The sequence below is a fragment of the Mobula birostris genome, chromosome 7 (assembly GCF_030028105.1).
Source record: "Mobula birostris isolate sMobBir1 chromosome 7, sMobBir1.hap1, whole genome shotgun sequence".
NCBI lineage: Eukaryota > Metazoa > Chordata > Chondrichthyes > Myliobatiformes > Myliobatidae > Mobula > Mobula birostris.
In genome coordinates, this window is record NC_092376.1 from 104,586,608 (window position 1) to 104,607,518 (window position 20,911).

The 20,911-nt window shown below is 39.6% G+C and overlaps 1 protein-coding gene across 3 annotated transcripts in view; it reads left to right on the top strand.

The window, feature by feature from the left end:
• The window catches only part of ublcp1 (ubiquitin-like domain containing CTD phosphatase 1), a 43,289-nt gene that overhangs the window by 8,761 nt on the left and 13,617 nt on the right, over nucleotides 1–20,911 (top strand). For all 3 annotated transcript variants that reach the window (XM_072264383.1, XM_072264384.1, XM_072264385.1), the window contains 6 exons: nucleotides 4,270–4,361; nucleotides 8,300–8,385; nucleotides 9,539–9,654; nucleotides 13,979–14,077; nucleotides 16,049–16,086; nucleotides 19,991–20,089. In XM_072264383.1, coding sequence (XP_072120484.1) covers nucleotides 4,270–4,361; nucleotides 8,300–8,385; nucleotides 9,539–9,654; nucleotides 13,979–14,077; nucleotides 16,049–16,086; nucleotides 19,991–20,089 — 530 coding nt within the window. The remainder of the gene's footprint in view (nucleotides 1–4,269; nucleotides 4,362–8,299; nucleotides 8,386–9,538; nucleotides 9,655–13,978; nucleotides 14,078–16,048; nucleotides 16,087–19,990; nucleotides 20,090–20,911) is intronic.

The window sequence follows — 20,911 nt, forward strand, 5'->3', positions numbered from 1 at the left end:
GCTACTCTTCTCTGTCAACACCCACGATTGTATAGCTATGCACAGGTCAAATGCCTATAAATTTGCTGACGACAATTGGCGGAATTTCAGATGCAATGGGGAGGCCTACAGCAGCGAGATAGATCAGCTCGTTGAATGGCATTGCAGCAACAATCTTGCATTCAATGTTAGCTTGTCAACATCTCTGAGGATCTACCCTGAGCCCAACATTTTGAGGTAATTGCAAAGAAGACACAACAGCATCTATACTTCATTAGCAGTTTGAGGACAATTGGTATGTTACCAAGCAGACTCACAGATTTCTACAGGTGTACTGTGGAAATTCTAACTGCATCACTGCCTGGTATGGAGGGGCCACTGCACAGGATCAGAAAAAGCTGCTGAAAGTTGCCAGCTCCATCATGGGCACTGGCCTCCCCAGCATCCAGGACACCTTCACACTGGCGGAGGATGTACAAGAGCCTAAACATAAGCACTCAATGTTTCAGGAACAGCTTCTTCCCCTCCGCCATCTTTTTGAATGGACAATGAACCCATGAACACTACATCAGTATTTTTTTCCTCTCTTTTTGTACTAATTTAATTTTTATGTATACTTATCAGTAATTTATAGCTTTTTATTATTATGTATTTCAATGTACTACTGTTGCAAAACAACAAATTTCAGTGATATGTCAGTGATATTAAACCTGAACCAGATTCCGATTTTGATAGATGATGAAAGGCAGGAAGTGTCAGCTGGTGGGTCACTTGCCACATGATCCAAGCTTTGGACTGCTGTTATTGTTCGGTGTTTAAGCCCTGATGAGTTTTTGGTCAGAGGTGACCCACAAGATATTAATAGTTGGCGACTTGATGGAATGATGCCATTAAATGCCGATATTAGATTCTGTTTCTGAAGATTGTTATTGTTTGCAGTTTTGTGGTGAATGTGTCCAGTCTTAGTAGGGCAGCTTAATGCTGTACTTAAGTGCTCCCTTGACGTTAAACGCAGCTATTCTCCTTTTGCGTCTAGATGGGGTCTGGAGGCAAGTGTACTTGTAAAACCCACCTGAGTGTTGATTATGGTTATTGGTGGATAGTTTGATTCATCGACTTCTGCCGTTTGCTGATGGTAGAAGGTAATTACCTGTATTGGATTTGACCTGTTATTGGTGAATAGGATTTATCTGGGTATTTTCCACATTGCTTGGTAGATGCCAATGTTGTAATTGAACTGAAAGAGATTAGCTTGAGGCACAGCTAGCTCTAGAATGCAGGTCTTGTGGCGCTACAGCTGGAATATTGTCCGATCTCTTAGCTTTACCTATATTCAGTGGATTGGATTGAATTGACTGGAGATTGGCTTTTGTGATTGTGAATGTCAGGTGGAGGCTGAGATCATCCATTTAGCACTTCTAGCTGAACATGATTGTGAATGCTTCAGCCTTCTCTTGAGCTCTCATATGCTGGATTTCACATTGTTTGAGGTTAAGGATGTTCTTGGACCCTCCTGCTTCAAGTTTAATTATTCACCATTGTGTGTAGATTTGGTAGGAATACCAAGCTTTTGATTTGAATAGTTTACCTCTTGCCTATTCTGTGCTGCTTTGGCTACTTAGTAAACAGTAGTCCTGTACTGTATCTTCACTGTGCTGGCACTTTATTTCTAAGTACGTCTGATGCATTTCTTTATACATTCCTCATTGACGATCATTCTTCCAGACGTAAATTGATAAAATAGTGGAGTGAGAGAATGCAGGTCATGAGGCTACAGATTATGATGGTATACATTTCTACTGCTGCTCATGTTTATCCATTTTTGAGGAACCAGGTAACTCGCATTGAATTATCAAATTTTATCTCTTTAGTAGCTCGTTTTTTTAAAAAAAAAGAGATGAGGGATTTGTCTCCCGATGATTGTGTACTAGTTACTTCTACCAATGCAGTCGTGGATACATATATAGCTGCCACAGAATGGCAAAGAAGAGGTCGGATAGATTTATCCTTTGTGTTCATTCACTCATTACCCGTTGCATGCCGAGTTAGGCAGCTACGTCCTTCAGACTTCCGGTGTGTTTTTTTTTTAAAAGGCCCCCACCTGCAGTAATTTCCTGCAAAGGATGATTATGTGAATATAACAATGTTAGATTGTTGCTTGACTAGTCTATCAGAATCAGGTTTAATAATATGGGCATATGTCATGAAATTTGTTGTTTTGCACAACAGTACATTGCAATACATAACTACATAAACTATAAATTACACAATAAATATAGTGGATTCTGGTTAATTGCGCCATTGCTTAATGGGGGAAGCTGCTTATATGGGACAACTCTTAAAGAACAGAAAAAGAGAGAAAATTGCTTGGATCCCCTTAATTTAAAAAGAATTAAGTAAGTAGTGCAAAAAGAGAGGATGGAAAAATAGGTAGTGTTCATGGGTTCATTGTCCATTTAGAAATCTGGTGGAAAAAGCCTCCACCACCAGTTGAAATGTTGAGCGTATCTTCAGCTTGATGAGAAGAGGGCATGTCCTGGATGATGGGGGTCTTCAGTGATGGTTGCTGCCTTTTTGAGGCATTGCCTTTTGAAGGTATGCTGGATGCTGGGGAGATCAGTGCCCATGACTGCGCTGGCTGAGTTTACAGCCTTCTGCAGCTTTTTCTGATCCTGTGCGGAGGTCCCTCCATACTAGGCGATGATGCAACCTGTTAGAATGCTCTCCATGGTGCATTTGTGTAGAAATTTGCAAGTGTTTTTGGTGACATACCGATTATCATATCAAACTCATAATGAAATAGAGCCGCCATTGTGCCTTCTTTCTAATTGCTTCAATATGTTGGACTCAGGATAGATCCTTAGAGATGTTGACCCCCAGTAACTTGAAACTGCTCACCCTTTCCACTTCTGATCCCTCGATGAAGACTGGTAAGTGTTCCCTCGACTTCCCCTTCCTGAAGTCCGCAATCAATTCCTTGGTCTTTATGACTTTGAATGCAAGATTGTTGCCACAACAATACTTAACCAGCTGATCTATCTCCCTCCTGTACACCTCCTCGTCACCATCTGAAATTCTGCCTACAATAATTATGTCATTGGTAAATTTACAGATTGCTTTTGAGTTGTGCCTAGCAACATAATTGTGGGTGTAGAGAGAGTAGAGTAGTGGGCTAAGCAGGTATCTTTGAGGTGCTCTGGTGTTGATTGTCGGTGAGGGGATGCTATTTTTGATTCACTCATATTGTGGTCTCCGGTGAAGAAGTCAAGAATCCAGTTGCAGGGGGAGGTATGGAGGCCCAGGCTTTTGAGTTTGATGATTAGAACTGAGGATATGACTGTGTTGAACACTGAGCTGTAATCAGTATGCAGCAGCTTGTGTCATTGGCAAATTTATATATGGCATTTGAGCTGTGCCTAGCCACACAGTTGTGGGTGTAGAGAGTAGAGCAGTGGGTTAAGCACGCATCTTTTGAGGTGCTCTAGTGTTGATTGTCAGCAAGGAGGAGATTTCGGAAGAGGTGGGGTTGAATTGTGATTGGATAACTTTACATTTTAATAGCCTGTGAATCTGTAGAGATGGGGAGTCTACAACCGTGAGACGGAAGTATTGAACTTGGACGAGAAGCTTATACAAGATACATTGCAGAAGATAATAATCATGCAGAATGCTATATTTGGCACTTAGGAGGAAAGTTTAGCAAGGTATTGATCAAAGTATTGCAAACTGCAAAAGTAGTACGCTGTCAATCTGTAAAACAAGCTAATGTAACCTACCTTTTGGGTATTCTTCAGGACTGCTTTTCCTTCGACTTTGTAGCTGGTCAAAATTTAATAGATGTAATTGAGTGCAGAGAATCAAATTACACCTTCTGTGGAGTGAAGGAGCACAGTTCCTTAATGGATTGGTACATACACAAGCTGCAAGCTCAGAAACACCAAGGTTTTTGTGGTCAGCAGGTTATTCAGTGATTGATCATCTCTGGTAGTTCAAATGTAGCACACTGTAATCCATGAAGGTGGGAACTGTGAAATTAATGGTGGGTCATGATAATCAGTGGTGCAGCTAGTAGAGTTGCTGCCACAGTGATCCAGTTTTGATCCTGACCTATGGAGTTTACACAAATTTCTGCATTTCCTCCCACATTCAGGGCAAGTGTGCTTGATGGTCAGTGTGGTCTTGTTGGGCAAAAGGCCTCTTTTGGTGCTCTGTCTCTGACAATATTGAGAATGCTTCATTTTATCAGTTTCTCCATTTGTAGTAAATTTGAATGCTTTTTTCTTGTTACAGGTAAAGCTGCCGAAGATGACGTTAAGCTGGGAATGCTTAAATTGAAACCAAATACTAAGATTATGATGATGGGGAGCAGAGAGGAGTGCCTGGTAGGAATCAAATATTTTGAATATTATGGAATAGTGAAGAAATAGTGATCAACGTTATTTACTAAAACATGAGTATGTTGGAAATCTACAGTGCAGCATGTTCCATCCTAGCATTTGGAATGAATCTGGCAGGTTCTTGTACAGGAGAAGATAAGTTAGTACTTTGACTGGATAAGATTTGTCAGAACACTTCCTTGATTCAGTCTAAAATGTTGATCTGCCTTTTCTTGACCCAATCTACTCCAAAGCTTAAAAGATGACTTCTAAATTCATGCCCTATAAGAATCGTTAATCATTTGTAACAAAAATAACAAGGGATTAAAAGTAGGATGTTAAATGGTGGCACCATCAGTTGCCTGTAAATCAGAAGCATATGTGGAATAAGGACAAAAGGTATAATGTTAAGTAGCCTGGTCTATTACTTTAAGGTTCTCCTGTCCCATACTTTCTAGCTATTACTGTTTCTGGTTGTTTGCCCAGATTGTTTTGAGGGAGAGAACATGTTAATGAACATATTGTAATGTCACTGGATGAGATTTTCTGCAGTAGTTGAAAAACGGAGAGAAGGTACAAGATTTGATTGTGAGATTTGTGTAAGGTAGGTAGAAGTCTGAATAGATGGAGATCTATCTACCAATATTATCTGCTAACATTTGGTAGATTATGGCATCGTAAGATGCATTAACTGAGTCATTGAATCTCTTGCAACATTACATGTGGCATGTCTCCTGAGTCAGCTTCCAGAGTTTTTGCACAGTGTTTTCTGAGTGTGTATCTAGAAAACTGCATAGCCCATTGCTGAAATGAGACAACTCTCCTCTCCAATTGCCACACCCAGGCCTCCAGTGCAGTGTTCAGAAATCTTCTTGTTACCACCCCTAAATGTTTTTCATGGGTTGCACTTGCATTGTACCCCCACATTTGAGGCTTGTGGGCTGGCTTTAATTAGTACAGCTAGGTTCTAGCTAAAGTGGCAAAACTATCGACAGCACAGTCAGTAAAGGAAATATGTGGTGCTTCTACCAAGTAGAAAATAAGCCACATTAATTATGCATTGCTATCTCCTTGCTCGATTTTGGAGGTTGTCAAAATTAGCTATGTTAGCCAATATGTTCTTGTACTAAATTTCCCTGATTATCATTTTCATGCATCCTGCTACTCTGCTATTGATGTGAAGATACTGTATGTTTGAGATATATATATATATTATTATACAGTACTACCCAAAAGTTTTAGGCAGATAAATATAGCTAGGGTGCCTGAGACTTGTGGGCAGTGCCGTAGTAATTTTATGTATTACACTGTATTGCTGCAAAAAAAAAAAAAAATTTCTTGACATAATGTGATTGATGATAAACCTGGTTCTGATATGAGTCTCTATTGTGGACTGAGGAGTGGGAAGGAGGCTGGGAGAGGGGAATCATTGTTGGAAAAAGGGGAGGGAGCGGGAAGCACCAGAGAGATGTTCTGTAATGATCAATAAACCAATGATTGGGAATCAAATGACCTTGCCTAATGTCTCAGGGCTGGGTGTGTTTGCTGACCACCCCCCCCACCCCCCCAATTGCCCCTGGCACTCCTTCTCTGCCACCTGACTCATATCCCTCTGGTGCGCCACCCTCATTGTTCCCACCAGATTTAGAAACTTGCTGTCTGCTGCACATTGGCAAGTACAGTAATCGGCACTAGACAGCAGTGGAATGAAAAAATATATATATTTTCATATTCTTAAGACTTTTGCACAGTCCTATATATATGATATGAAGGTAATTTCTGCACGGTTTCTGTTCCACAGTTATAGATAGTGGTACTACTGCTGCCTTATCCTTTCTGATGTCCTTCCTTCCAATATTGTAATGCTGCTAAATAACTGTTGATATTTTTCCCAGACCTCTCCGACACCTTAAGAAACCAGCATTTTATTTCACCCTTGATCTCATATCATATTTAATCTGTCTTCCAATCAGTCACCGGCCTTTCCTTTTGTTCTCTCTTCTCCCTTCCTTTGCATCATAAGCCCTGTCTACCTCTAACATTTCCCAGTTCAGATGATATGTCGTTTGAAGTTTGTTTGAAGAACAAACTAATTGATTAAAGTATGAGTTATCCTTAGTAGAGAGAGCTCATAATGTAAAATTTGTAAGATATTTAAATATTTGGTTAAAGATAAAATTCACTAAAGCAATTTAAAAATAGTTGACTTCCTCTCACTCAAAAAAAAAAAGAAAGCTTGGTTTACCAGGGAGCCCTGAAATGTGATTTCAAAAAAAGTTACTGTTCATTTGATTGAAAACAGAAATTCCTGAAATAGATCAGGCAGCATTTGTGAAGAGATGTAAGGTTTATTGACTTAAAACATGCAATTATTACAGGATCAGTGGAGGAATGATATTTTGCCAGGCTGGGGTGTCTAGGGCCTGCTAAATATTTTGTGCCTTTCCTGCTTTTTTATTTCAGATTTGCAGATCTACCATATTTTATTTTATTTAAATAGAACAGCAAAGATTTAACAGGCGTTGATCCATTTGTAGGACGAATTAAGGACTAGTGACATAGCTAAGTTAATACAGTGATCACAAGGAAAATTGCAATTTACTTTTTAGAAAGTTGTCGAAGTATAAACTACTTTGCTATAAGCTATTGTTTAAACAGTCCATCAATTAAAAGGTAATTAAGTTTTTCTTGAAAATACTGTGAGATGTAAAGAATGATCTAAACAATGAGATTAACATAAAACTTATTTAGTGTCCCTGTTCTTGATTTCCCAATGATTCTACAACTCCAACCACCCCCCCCCCATTTTCTATAAACACTTGCTTTTGTGGTGGAGTAACTAAAGGGTCACTAAAGGAAGGAATTCTGACTGATTCTGCCCCTTCTGCATGCAGGAATGCAAAGATCTTTCATTATGCCCCAAATCATGTGCAAATTTTGGATAACAAAATGAGCTATAAATTTGGTTCAGTTTCACAGTGAAGACCTGTGTCTATGGGATTAGCTAGGGAACGATGGGTTATGTTGGTGAATATTGGCAGTCTATTTTTCCCATTCGAGGTGTTGCAGGAAATTCTGTTATGTTGTGTAACTTTTCATACATAATAGCTTGATCATAATTACTGCCAATAACTATCTAAGCACAGAGACTACAACATGGGATTATACAGATTCTTGATTTTTTTTTCATATTTCCTTGCCTTCAGGGATGAGTCTTTAGTGCAGCTTAGTGCCTTCCCCAGTTGTAGCCTGTCATTCAGGACTTTCCACTAGGGAACTGTTGGTATGAATGTCTGATTATGAAAGTACACTGTACTTCCTTTTGAGTAATAGATTCCTTTTCATTTATGCATACATTTGCCTTTTGTTGTTTTATTTGCGCCTCTGAAGATATTGTGCACCTTGCCCAAATGTCAATCTTCATATGTGAGCCTATTCCATAAGTGATCAGAGAATCAGCTGTAGTAGGTCTGGCAGAAGTATAGTATATGGAGTAAAGACAAAAGAAAATGTTGGAAACACTGAGCAAGATAGAGGAGAGATTTTTTTATCAGCTTAAAATATTTATATTGTTTTTCTTCCTGCACAGATGTTGTGTAATCTGGTTCGTACTTCCAGCATTTTCTGTTTGTGACTCACTCTGCAAATATGAAATAAAGTTGATTAAAGTAATTACTCAGTGGGGCTTTTACATGTTACCCTGTCTGTATAGTGTACTGAAAGCTTTACATTCATTTCAAGACCACATTTTTCAGCTTTGAAAGGATGGGTTGTGGAGTCTGCTGACACAGCATGGAACAAAAGAGCACTGGTGCAGGTGAACATGATCTATATGTAGTTTAACCTAGATGCATTAGAGGACAGGAGCTTTTGGAGGTATCAGTTCCTGTTTGCTCTTTGCTTGGGGTTGCTGCTTTAATGTATTTATTTCCCAATTTGCTCAGGAGGAAGTACTGGCACCACCCCCTGACAATGAAGATGTTATCAATGACTTTGACATTGAAGAAGATGTTATAGAAGTAGAGAACAGGTATTGATCTCATTTAAATGAGCTTATGTGGGCAATGGTTCTGCACTGGTAGTCTGATTGAATTGGTCTCAGTGTCCTTTTTAGTTTGACCTTATGCTTATTGGTGTTTCACAAGGATTTAGATTATGAAGACATGCAGTCCTCTTTTATTGTCATCTAGTAATCCATGCATTAAGAAATGATACAGTATTTCCTCCGGTGTGATACCACAAAACACAGGACAGACCAAGACTGAAAAAAACTAACAAAACCACATAATTATAACATGCAGTTACAACAGTGCAACAATACCGTAACTTGATGAAGAAGTCCATGAGCATAGTAAAAGTTCAAAGTCTCTCAAATGTCCTACATCTCACGCAGACGGGAGAAGGAAGAAAAACTCTCCTTGCCGTACCCGACCATGGTCCAACTCTGAGTCATCGGAAAACTTCGAGCTCTGATCAGCTCTCCGACACTAAGTACTGAGCGCCATTTCTATCGGAACGATTCGACCTCCATCTTGGTCGCCAACAGCGGGCAAAGCAGGGGATTTTGAGACCTTCCCTCCGAAAGATTGCTGACTGCACATTAATGACAGCAGCGAAAGGGCGTTTCAGAAATTTTTCCAGATGTTCCTCTGTGCTTTCACGTCCATCTCCATCAAATCAGAATTGTCCACGGCCCTTATTTAACGGATCTGATACCATTTTTCACCGGAGGTCTGCGCACGCACGGCGTGCTGCTTCTCTCTCCTCCCGCCTTTCTAGTACCTTATATTATTCATTGAAACAAAGTTTCTTATTTATAGATTGATCTGATACTTATCTGTTAAATGGTTGGTGCTCTAAAAGCTTTTCTAACTGTGTACAGCAGGCACAGTGGTGGTGGTGATGGATGATGGGGTTGTGTAGAGGATGTGAACTGTGGAGGTTGGACTATGGGAATTAAATGTGTTGTACATTTTTGAATTTGCCTTAACTTAATTGTAAAAGTAACTTTATTGTACATTAAGTACATAATCTAGGTTGTAAACTATATCCTGTGGGGGTGAGGTGAGAAAAGTAAGAGCTAATGCACTTAATTAGGTTCTTCTTGAATTTGCATAATAAACATGCAGTTTCCTGTAGCTCTGATATATTTGTAGCAATTAATCTTATTTATTTTACACTAGGGAAGAAAATTTGGCCAAAATTGCACGCAGAGTGAAGGAGTACAAAATAGAAATGCTGAACCAACCCCGGGAAGGGAAAAAGCTACTAGTTTTGGATGTTGATTACACATTATTTGGTAAGCACACTTACTAACATTAAACAAATAGCCCGGTTATAAATTAATTTATAGGAATTGCATCTGTTAGACACTTATCTGACTTTCTTTCCGCACTTCAGTAAACTTGTTCTAATATTAGCCTTCATTATAATATCAAAATTTTTTGAGGAATGTTTAAAAAATAAAGATATAGTCTGACTTGCTGCAATTTTCTGTAATCAGTGAGGCATGTAGTTTTCAAAGAATTAAGATAATTTTGTTCCCTGTTTCACTACTTCCTCAATTTTAAAATTGTGGAGGAAATATTAGGTGGTTCCTCAAGATTATCCCACTTTGTTTATTCATCACGTTTGCTTCTTACTCAGCTGAAGGAAAGACATTGAGTAGATCCGTTTGAGGCACAAGAAACTGCAGATGCTGTAATCTGAAGTAAAATCAAGCTGCTGGGGGAACAGGGTAGTTGAAGTTTGAGGTTGAGACCTGTCCTGACCTGGATTGTTGACTGTCCCTAGCATCATACCTGCTGCCTGACCCGCTGAGTTCCTCCAGCAGATTGTATTTTACTTTCAGTCTTTACAAGCCTGATCTCTCATTTGACAAGGTTATGACTGAACTTAAAATTCAATTCATGGTGCACCTTTTTCTCTACGTACCTAGTTGTACAAGAATCTGTTGATCACTGATTTTCATGATGATCATTGAACTTTTTTAAGCAGCAGTGAATTTTGAGCTTTTCCTTCTGGCAGACAAAGATGGATAAGAACATTAACACATTGTTTCTGAGCATCCTATTACTGTTAGTCTCACCCTATCTCACCCTTCACTAGTAGAGTAAAAATACCCAAGCTACAGTATTCAGGACACTAAAATGCTCTCATGTCAAAATAATCTGTCCAGGAGATGAGGTTGACTACGACAGGCTATTTTTTTTTTCATCTCAGTGAAATTTTCAGTTTTGAAGCATAAGCAAAACACTTGTTACGTCAGATATGCAAATGCAAATATTTCCCTAGGCCTCACTGACATGCAGTGTAAAGAAGGAACTCTAGCATTTTTCTAAATGTAAATTCCCTTTTACTTCCTTGGGAATATTGCAGACAGCTAAGCAATTCCACTTTTCTTTTGGCCAAGGCCAGGTGATTCATGGAAGCAGGGGTGTCTTGCTACTCAGCATATCTGAATGAGTCAACCATTGTTCCTGAATATACTTCTGAGCATTGTTTCAGTATGTGATTGATTTCAATTCTAAAGTACTGCAGAATTAAATACCTACTAACACCCATTGGTGGAAATTACCTGAAAAACTTCTGTGTGTTGGTTCAGGTGGTTAATATTTTTTTCTCATTGTCAGCTGTTGGCTCGACACACACTCCATCCTTTGAGCCCAACTATATATAAGCTCACCCAGTGCTATTTTCTTTGAGGGCTGTGTTGTTTCAATTAAATTTGAAATGGAACTTGTATTTACTTGTTGCTGCTGAAAGAGGTTCAAAGTTCAAAGTAAATTTATTATCAAAGTACACATACAACCTTTATATGTACCAGATACAACCTTGAGATTCATTTTCATGTGGGCATACTTAATAAATCTCTAGAATGGTAACCATAACAGAATCAATGAAAGACCATCTAACTAAGGTGTTCAACCAGAGTGCAGAAGACAACAAACTGTGTTAATACAAAAGAAGAAACAGTAATAATAAATAAATAAGCAATAAATATCGAAAACATGAGATGAAGAGCCCATTAAAGTGAGTCCATTTATTGTGGGAACATTTCAGTGATAGGCCAAGTGAAGCTAGCCCCTTTGCTTCAAGAGCTTGATGGTTGAGGGGTCGCAACTGTTCCTGAACTGGGTGGTGTGAATCCTGCACCACCTTCCTGATGGTGCCTGTTCTGAGTAGTGGGTTCCGTAAGGATGGATACTGCTTTCCAGCGACAGTGTTTCAGGTAGATGTCTTTACCCGTGATGGACTCTATCCACATTTGGTAGGATTTTTCAGTTCAAGGGCACTGGTGTTTCATACCAGGCTGTGATACATCAGTCAATAAGTACATCTCCACTTCACATCTATAGAAGTTTGTTAAAGTTTTAGATGTCACGCTGAATCTCTGCAAACTCCTCAGGATGTAGAGGTTCTGCCTTACTTTCTTCGTAATTGCACTTGCATGCTTAGCCCAAAATAGGTCCTCTGAAGTAATAACACCTAGGCATTTAAAGTTACTGACCCCCTCCACCTCTGATCCTCGGGTGAGGACTGGCTGATGGGCCACTGGTTTCCCTGTTCTGAAGTCTACATTCAGTTCCTTGGACTTGCTGACATTGAGTGAGAGGTTGTTGTTCTGGCACCACTCAGCCAGTATTTCACTCTCCCTCTTTAAGCTGATTCATCACCACCTTTGATTCGGCCTACAACAGTGGTGCCATCAGCAAACTTGAATATGGCATTGGAGTTGTGCTTAGCCACACAGTCAGAAGTGTGAAGCATTGTTGCACTATTTGAAAAAGAGTAGGGGAATCTTCTCTGGCTAAGATGTTGTACCCTCAGAGCTAATCAATAAGCTTCGGTATCTTGGCCTCAATACCATCTTGTGCAATTGGATCCTCAATTTCTTCACTTGCAGACCCCAGTCAGTTTGGATTGGCAACAGCATCTCCTGCACAATTTCTATCAGCACAAGTCCACCACGAGACTGTGTGCTTTAGTCCCCTACTCTACTCACTTTACACTTATGATTGTGTGGCTGAGCACAGCTCCAATGCCATATTTAAATTTGCTGACAGCACCAGTGTCATAAGTTAAATCAGAAGCAGAGACAAATCAGCATATAGGAGGGAGATTGAAAATCTTTCTGAATGGTCCCCCAGCAACAATGTCAGCAAGACCAATGAACTGATTATTGACTTCAGGAGGAGGAAACTGGAGGCCCATGAGCCAGTTCTGACTGTGGGAATCAAAGGTGGAGAGGGTCAGCAACTTTAAATTTGTCGGTGTCGTCATTTCAGAGGACATGCCCTGGGCCCAACAAGTAAGTGCAATTGCGAAGAAAGTGCGACAGTGCCTCTACTTTCTGAAAAGTTTGTGAAGATTTGGCGTGACATCTGATACTTCAACAAACTTCTATAGATGTGTGGTGGAGAGTATCACAGCCTGGTATGGAAACACCAATGCTTTTGAAGGAAAAATCTACAAAAAGTAATGGATATGGCCCAGTCTATCTCAAGCGAAACCCTCCCCTCCTTTGAGCACATCTGTATGAAGTGCTGTCTTATTTTTATTTGTCAAATTTTCAGATCTGTTTTGGATCAAGATAATATGTCAAAAGAATACTTTAATATGGATATAGTGGAAATATTTATTGCTTTTGTGATATTTTTACTCTTGAGCTCTATTTAGCAGATTTTCTTAAGCCTTGAAAATCTTAACTAAATTACTGTTATTATTTTCTTCTCGTGTATTTGCACAGTTTGTTGTATTTTGCACATTGGTTGTTTATCCACTTTATTGAGTGGATAGAATCTTTCATTGATTTAATTATGGTTCTGGGATTCACTGAATGTGCCTGCAAGAAAACAGATCTCAGAGTTGTATATGGTGACATATATGTACTTGGATATATAATAAATTTACTTTTGAACTTTGTCACAACTTTGTTTGTGTATAATTCAGGGAAAGAGGGGAGAAGGTTGCCAAGGAGTAAGTTAAGGGAATGAGTATGACATTGGCAAAGGTAATGTAACGTAGGGAAATGAGAAATTGTCCATTTTGGCATGAAGTATGTGTTTAAAAAAACATGTTCTAAATGGGGAGTGATCTTTATGCCATAGTGTATGTTCTTGTATACGAGTACAATAAGTAATTAGGAAAGGCAAATGAATATTATCCTTTGTTGCTAGGGGAATTCAGTGCGGAAGGACTGTTTGCTCTAGGGCACCTTGTGTAAAATGTTGATATCCTTATGCAAGAAGGTTGCTAATGCTTTAGAAGCAGGTCAGAGAAGATTTACTAGACTAATACCTGGAATGGGTGGGATGTATAGGGATCTTGTATCTGCTGGAATTTGGAAGAGTGAAAAAGATGGTGCTGAGCATTCTTGACAGAATGGATATGTGAATCTAGAATGGGAGATCTTTTTTTATAAAATAAAAAAGGTTATCTATTTATCATGTGAGATGAAATTTAGTTTTCCATGAGGGTTGTGAGGCTTTTTGAAGGAGAGTAGAAGCTGAGTCTTTGAATGTTTTTAAGGCAGAAGTAGATGGATCAGAAAGGCATGACCTAAATGCAATATTTTTAAATCTTGCTTTGTAAACCATTGATTTTGTTAATCTTGATTTAAGACCATAGATCCTGTGCTGAGAGTGGACTTGAACTAATGAGGCCATACCTGCATGAGTTCCTTACATCTGCATATGAAGATTATGACATTGTTATATGGTGTAAGTAATGAGGTAGAGTAAATTGATCTGACTAGTTTTACTGTATATCTATCCAAAAATGAAGTGTTGCATTCTGGAGTCGTCCTCCTTCCTTTTTAGTCCTGAAGGATCTTGGCCCAAGGATGTTGATTGTTTATTCATTTCCATAGATGCTGCCTGACCTGCTGAGTTCCTCCTGCATTTTATGTGTGTTGCTTTGGATTTCCAACATCTGCAGACTTTCTCGCGTTAATAAAAATATACAGTATCTTGTATGAAAATGTGATTTAGTGCAAACTTGAAAGTTAGTTGCAGTAAACAAAGTTGTTTTACATATACAGGCAACCACCCTTTAACCACCCCCCCCAAATGTTCCATCAGTTTGGGTAATCTAAATTTGTCTGAGAATTCACAGTCACTACCAAAAAATTAAGGTGCAGAATAAAAAAATTGTTTTTATGGAACATGTGGATTAAAAAAAAAAAGCACTGTACACCTGTATTCCAAGCAGAACTCAAAAAGACACTATTGTCTTTAAATATTGTTGATGCTAGTCCACAGCAGGGTGCAGGGGCACAGAAGTGATTTACTTTAGAAACTGACTAGAAATCTCTTCTATTGATTGCTAGACTAAAGTAGTTAATTATTGTACTACTTTCTAGATCCATTCTACTTGGTTAAATTTGCCTGCATATAAGGAAAAAGGTTATTGCAAATTTCCAGTTTCAGGATTCCTTTGCCTGCAGACCACGTGCCTGTGGGGTTATTCCAGTTGACAGAAGTGCTTTCTGTAGGGACATGTCTCTGGATTGCAGTCTTTGATCTGTAATCCAGATTTAAGCATTCATCATCACCCTTGGAATTTGGATAACAAGTAGTATCATTACAAATGTCATTAGTAAATGTAGTGGAATTTTTTTTCAAAGCACTGTAGTCTCATAGATTTTTTATAGCAGAGAAACAGACCCTTTGGCCCAACTCATCTATGCCAACTGAAGTGCCTACCTAGGAGACTTGACCCATATGTCCCTTTTAAATCTCTCCCCTCTCACCTTAAATCCTTGCTTTCTAGTTTTAAATGCCTCTAAAAAGGAAGCTGGGGATAAAGAATGCGATTGTTCACCTTTGTCTTTGCCCCTCATGATTTTATAAATCTCCATAAAGTCTCCCCTCCGACTCCTGTACTCTGTGGAAAACGGTCTTAAGCTTATCCAGCCTTCCCAAGTAACTCCAACACTCTCAATCTGGTAGCACGCTTGTGAGTCTCTTCAGCATCATTTTCTGCTTAATGTCTCCTTCCTATAGTCAGGCAACTGTAACTACATTCATTATAACAAGTTTCGTCTTGCCAGCCTCTTATACAGTTGTAACATGAAGTAATAGCTGTTTGTACTCAGTGCCCTGACTGATGAAAACAAGCATGCCAAATGCTGCCTTCACCCCTTTGTCTACCTGTGTTATCATCTTTGGGGAACTTTCTGTGCCAGTGGTGATCCCATGATGCTGCAGATATTTATCACATAGCCCTGGGTTTTTTTTCTTTGTCTCTTACCCTGCTTGAACTCTACAATTATTTGTAAAGAACATCAAAGTTGGTGAGAATTTGCTTTTCAAATGGAGAAACAAAAATGATGCAACAGTAATTGAGAAGCAAAAAACTGCAAGGCTGGGAATCTGAAAGAAAAACAAACGTGCTGTAAGTAGTCAACAGGTCAAGCAGCATCTGCGGTGAAAGAAATAGACTGTTCCGGGTCAGTCCAGTCTTTTTCTCTATCCACAGATGCTACCTGATGTATTGAATATTTTCAGCAAGTTGTTTCATTTGTTGCTGTAATTGCTATGCAGAATATTTCAGTGTGAATTTCATTATTGTGGCTGATGTTAGAATTAATCAGTGACAGCAGCTATTCCCATTTAACATGCTTTTGTGGGGCTTTGCATTTGATACAGTATAGTAAGACTCAATACAGTTTGTTTCAATTTTCTACACAGCTGCTACTAGTATGAAGTGGATTGAAGTAAAAATGAAAGTAAGTTGTGTCTGAGTATCATTCTGTTTCATTGCTAATGGTTGTTGGTGACAGTGTGGCATGAGTTATGTTCTGTTCGATTTGTAGCAGCGACAGTATGAAGTATCATTTGAGAGGGTTTGGTAGTAGGGTAGTACCAGGGTGATGGGTATCTTTATTTTGAACTTGGGCAGCTCATACCCAGTGTGCATTAGGTAATTTGTTTTCGTCCAGCTTACATTGCATATATATTTTCAAATAAGGTGATCTCTCCTTTTTTTTCTCAAAATTGCTTTGGAATGCAGCTGGCAACAGAAGAGCAGCTGAATAACTGTTCAGTTTTTGCAAATTCAGCTATAGAAGCTATCCTGTGCAAGTGCAGTAACACATTACTCATTCGCTAGTTCCAGTTTTCATGTGGGTTGAGCAGTGGATTACTCTCCAAATGGTAAACCTTGCTGGACAAGGGAAACTCCTCTGCCTCACCCTTGGAAAACCTTGGTGCCACCCACAGCACTAGCACCTCGATTGCATCCATGAATGCAAGTCTCACGAGAACACTCTATGAATAGATGAGTTTTTTTTTATCTTTTCCTTTGAACATTTTGTTTCTATCCTAGGTAACTGCATGAATTGCATACAGTATATCCTGCTCATAAGAATAGTGGATCTTTGTGTTGCTGTCTGTATCCAACACTTCACTGTCCCTGGGCAATTTTCCAGTAAGATGTTACACTTCCATTATAGCTGTGTTGGATTGTTTGACTTGTAGTAAACAACCTGGTCTTGCTGGTTCCACACTTGTAATGTCCTATTTGCCTTTCAGTAGCTTGCCACTCTCCTTTGCTTGTTTTTAAATGGGTGAAAAATGCTGGTTTGCTCTAGCCTTCTATTACAGAGGAATGAAACTCTGCATGCATCTCTTTTAATGCTGTAAAGAGCCAATTTTTCAAAAAGAAAGTAATTCCCATTATATTGTGGCTCTTGAAAAGTGCTTCATATCAATGTATGAGCAAGCATAAAAGGGAGCAGAAGTTAGGTTGGATGTTCTTTTTAGGTCAAGGATCAAAGATCCTTTATTTGCTGTATACATTTAAATGTATTAGCAACTTGCTGTGGTGTGTTGGTCGGGGTGCAATATGCAACAGAAAACATAAACAATTATAAAGAATTATATAAAAAAGTTAGGTATTTAAGTATAAATATGGAATAAAATGTGCATGTATTTACAAAGTACAGAGCATTAAAAAAGGTGGTTTAAAGTGCAGTGCAACTGTTATCTAATAATGTGCCTTCATATTCAAAAATCTGGCAGTCTGAGACTCAAATGTCTTTTTTCTCCACAACCATCAGCACTAGCGAATTCCAAAGGTTCACAAACTTCTGAATGAAGAAATCTCCCCTTGCTCTGCCCTTGACTGTTCTACCCTTAACACCATGGTGCTCAGATTGCAGCTTTGCAACCAGGAAAGTGGCCATAGTCTAAACCATGTCAAGCCACCTTAAAAAGTAATTTACCTCAAATTGAGTTACAATTTGAGAGGGAGAAGAGAAGATCAGAAGTGTCAGTGTTACAGTTGAACAAAGGGGACTATGGACCCATGAGGGAGGAGCTGGCCAAAGTTGACTGGAAAGGTACCCTAGCAGGGATGACAGTGGAGCAACAATGGCAGGTATTTCTGGGAATAATACAGAGGGTGCAGGATCAGTTCATTCCAAAGAGGAAGAAAGATTCTAAGGGGAGTAAGGGGTGACCGTGGATGACAAGGGAAGTCAAAGACAGTATAAAAATAAAAGAGAGGAAGTATAACATAGCAAGGATGAGCGGGAAGCCAGAGGATTGGGAGACTTTTAAGGAGCAACAGAAGATAACTAAAAAGGCAATACGGGGGGAAAAGATGAGGTACGAAGGTAAGCTAGCCAAGAATATAAAGGAGGATAGTAAAAGCTTCTTTAGGTATGTGAAGAGGAAAAAATTAGTTAAGACCAAAGTTGGGCCCTTGAAGATAGAAACGGGTGAAAATATTATGGGGAACAAGGAAATGGCAGACGAGCTGAACAGGTACTTTGGATCTGTCTTCACTAGGGAAGACACAAACAATCTCCCAGATGTAATAGTGGCCAAAGGACCTAGGATATCAGAGGAACTGAAGGAAATTCACATCGGTTGGGTAAACTGATGGGACTGAAGGCTGATAAATCCCCAGGGCCTGATGGTCTGCATCCCAGGATACTTAAAGAGGTGGCTGTAGAAATCGTGGAAGTATTGGTAATCATTTTCCAATGTTCTATAGATTCAGGATCAGTTCCTGCAGATTGGAGGGTAGCTAATGTTATCCCACTTTTTAAGAAAGGAGGGAGAGAGAAAACAGGCAATTATAGACCAGTTAGTCTGACATCAGCGGTGGGGAAGATGCTGGAATCAATTATAAAAGATGAAATAGCGGCTTATTTGCATAGCAGTAGCAGGATAGGTTTGAGTCAGCATGGATTTATGAAGGGGAAACCATGCTTGACTAATCTTCTGGAATTTTTTGAGAATGCAACTATGAAAAAGGACATTGGAAAGCGAGTGGATGTAGTGTACCTGGACTTTCAGAAAGCCTTTGATAAGGTCCCACATAGGAGGTTAGAGGCAAAATTAGAGCAAATGGTATTGGGGGTAGGGTACTGACATGGATAGAAAATTGGTTGGCAGACAGGAAACAAAGAGTAGGGATTAATGGGGCCTTTTCAGAATGGCAGGCAGTAACTAATGGGGTACCGCAAGGCTCGGTGCTGGGACCGCAGCTATTTACAATATACATTAATGATTTAGATGAAGGGATTGAAGTAACATTAGCAAATTTGCAGATGACACAAAGCTGGGTGGCAGTGTGAATTGTGAGGAGGATGTTGTGAGAATGCAGGGTGACTTGGACAGGTTGGGTGAGTGGGCAGATGCATGGTAGATGCAGTTTAATGTGGATAAATGTGAGTTTATCCACTTTGGTGGCAAGAACAGGAAGGCAGATTACTATCTGAATGGTGTCAAGGTAGGAAAAGGGGAAGTACAACGAGATCTAGGTATCCTTATTCATCAGTCACTGAAAGTAAGCATGCAGGCACAGCAGGTGGTGAAAAAAGCTAATGACATGTTGGCTTCATAACAAGGGGAGTTGAGTACAGGAGCAAAGAGGTCCTTCTGCAGTTGTACAGGGCCCTGGTGAGACCACACCTGGAGTATTGTGTACAGTTTTGGTCTCCAAATTTGAGGAAGGTCATTCTAGCTATTGAGGGAGTGCAGCGTAGGTTCACGAGGTTAATTCCCGGGATGGCCGGAATGTCATATGTTGAAAGATTGGAGCGACTGGGCTTCTATACACCAGAATTTAGAAGGATGAGAGGGGATCTGATTGAAACATATAAGATTATTAAGGGATTGGACATGCTAGAGGCAGGAAACATGTTCCCGATGTTGGAGGAGTCTAGCACCAGAGGCTGCAGTTTAAGAATAAGGGGTAGACCATTTAGAATGGAGTTGAGGAAAAACTTTTTCACACAGAGGGTTGTGGTTCTGTGGAATGCTCTGCCTCAGAAGGCAGTGGAGGCCAATTCTCTGGATTCTTTCAAGAAAGAGTTAGATAGAGCTTCTAAAGATAGCAGAGTCAAGGGATATGAGGAGAAGGCAGGAAAAGGGTACTGATTGTAGATGATCAGCCATGATCTCAGTGAATGGCGGAGCTGGCTTAATGGGCTGAATGGCCTACTCCTGCACCTATTGTCTGTTGTCTCTCATTTTCCTAAACACGGAAGAACAAGCTAATGTTTTACTTTGGAAGGGAAAAGATGGAAATGTACTTAGAATTCTGTCATTGACATTTTTGTGAAGTTTTGCAGCATTACAAAAGTGACTTATTTTGCTGGGCATTCACATTTTTTTCAGGAACTTGGAGTCACAACACATCCTAATTATAAGATAACCTTCATGTTGGACAGTGCAGCAATGATCACAGTGCATACACCTAAACGAGGAGTAGTGGAGGTAAGTGCAAAGTTGCTTAGGAATAAATGATGACTCTTTGAGTTTAGTGCAGAACCTTCAATGAATTAGATCACAGAATTAAAGAACCCTCCTATTGAGAAATGGCCAAATAATTATTTCAAGGGTGAAATATATAAAGAACATGAGCACTAGATGTCATGCCTCGTGTTGTCTGCACTGTTTGTTCTCCATGTCCCCTGAATGCTTTGAAGACTGTGGGTCTTGTCTGAGTATGTGTAACAACTGAGAACGTACAAGCCCCTAGAGAACATGTGGCCCTCAAGGAGGAGGATTACAAAAATTTACAATTAACTGTCTGGAATATTTAGTGAAAAACAAAAGGCTGCATTCACTTGAGATGAGGAGACTCAACCTGAAACTTCAGCTGTCGATTTTGCTGCTCAGGTTCTGCTTGACCCACAAAGTTTCCCCAGCAGTTTGGTTTTTGCTCCATATTCCAGCATCTGCAGTCTCCCATGGATGCCTAGAACCTCAGTCCTAGCACCCAGAAGCTCTAACCTAAACACTGGCTCCCAGTTTAAGATTCTTACAGGAAGGAGCCTCTCAACATCCCCCTTTGTCAGTGTCTTAAAACCTTCAACAGATTAAGTGGCATCTGTGTGAAACAGTTAACATTTCAGGCTGAAACATTGACTCTGTCTCTCACCCCATATGCTGCTTGACCTGTTAGGCATTTCGACATTTTCTGTTTGCATTTTAGGTTTTCAGCATCAGTTTTTTAAAAATTATTTTCCTTGGAACTTCCCGTGTCTCAGTGCAATTATCCACCGTTCTTCTAAACTTTAAGTGGAGGCCATTATT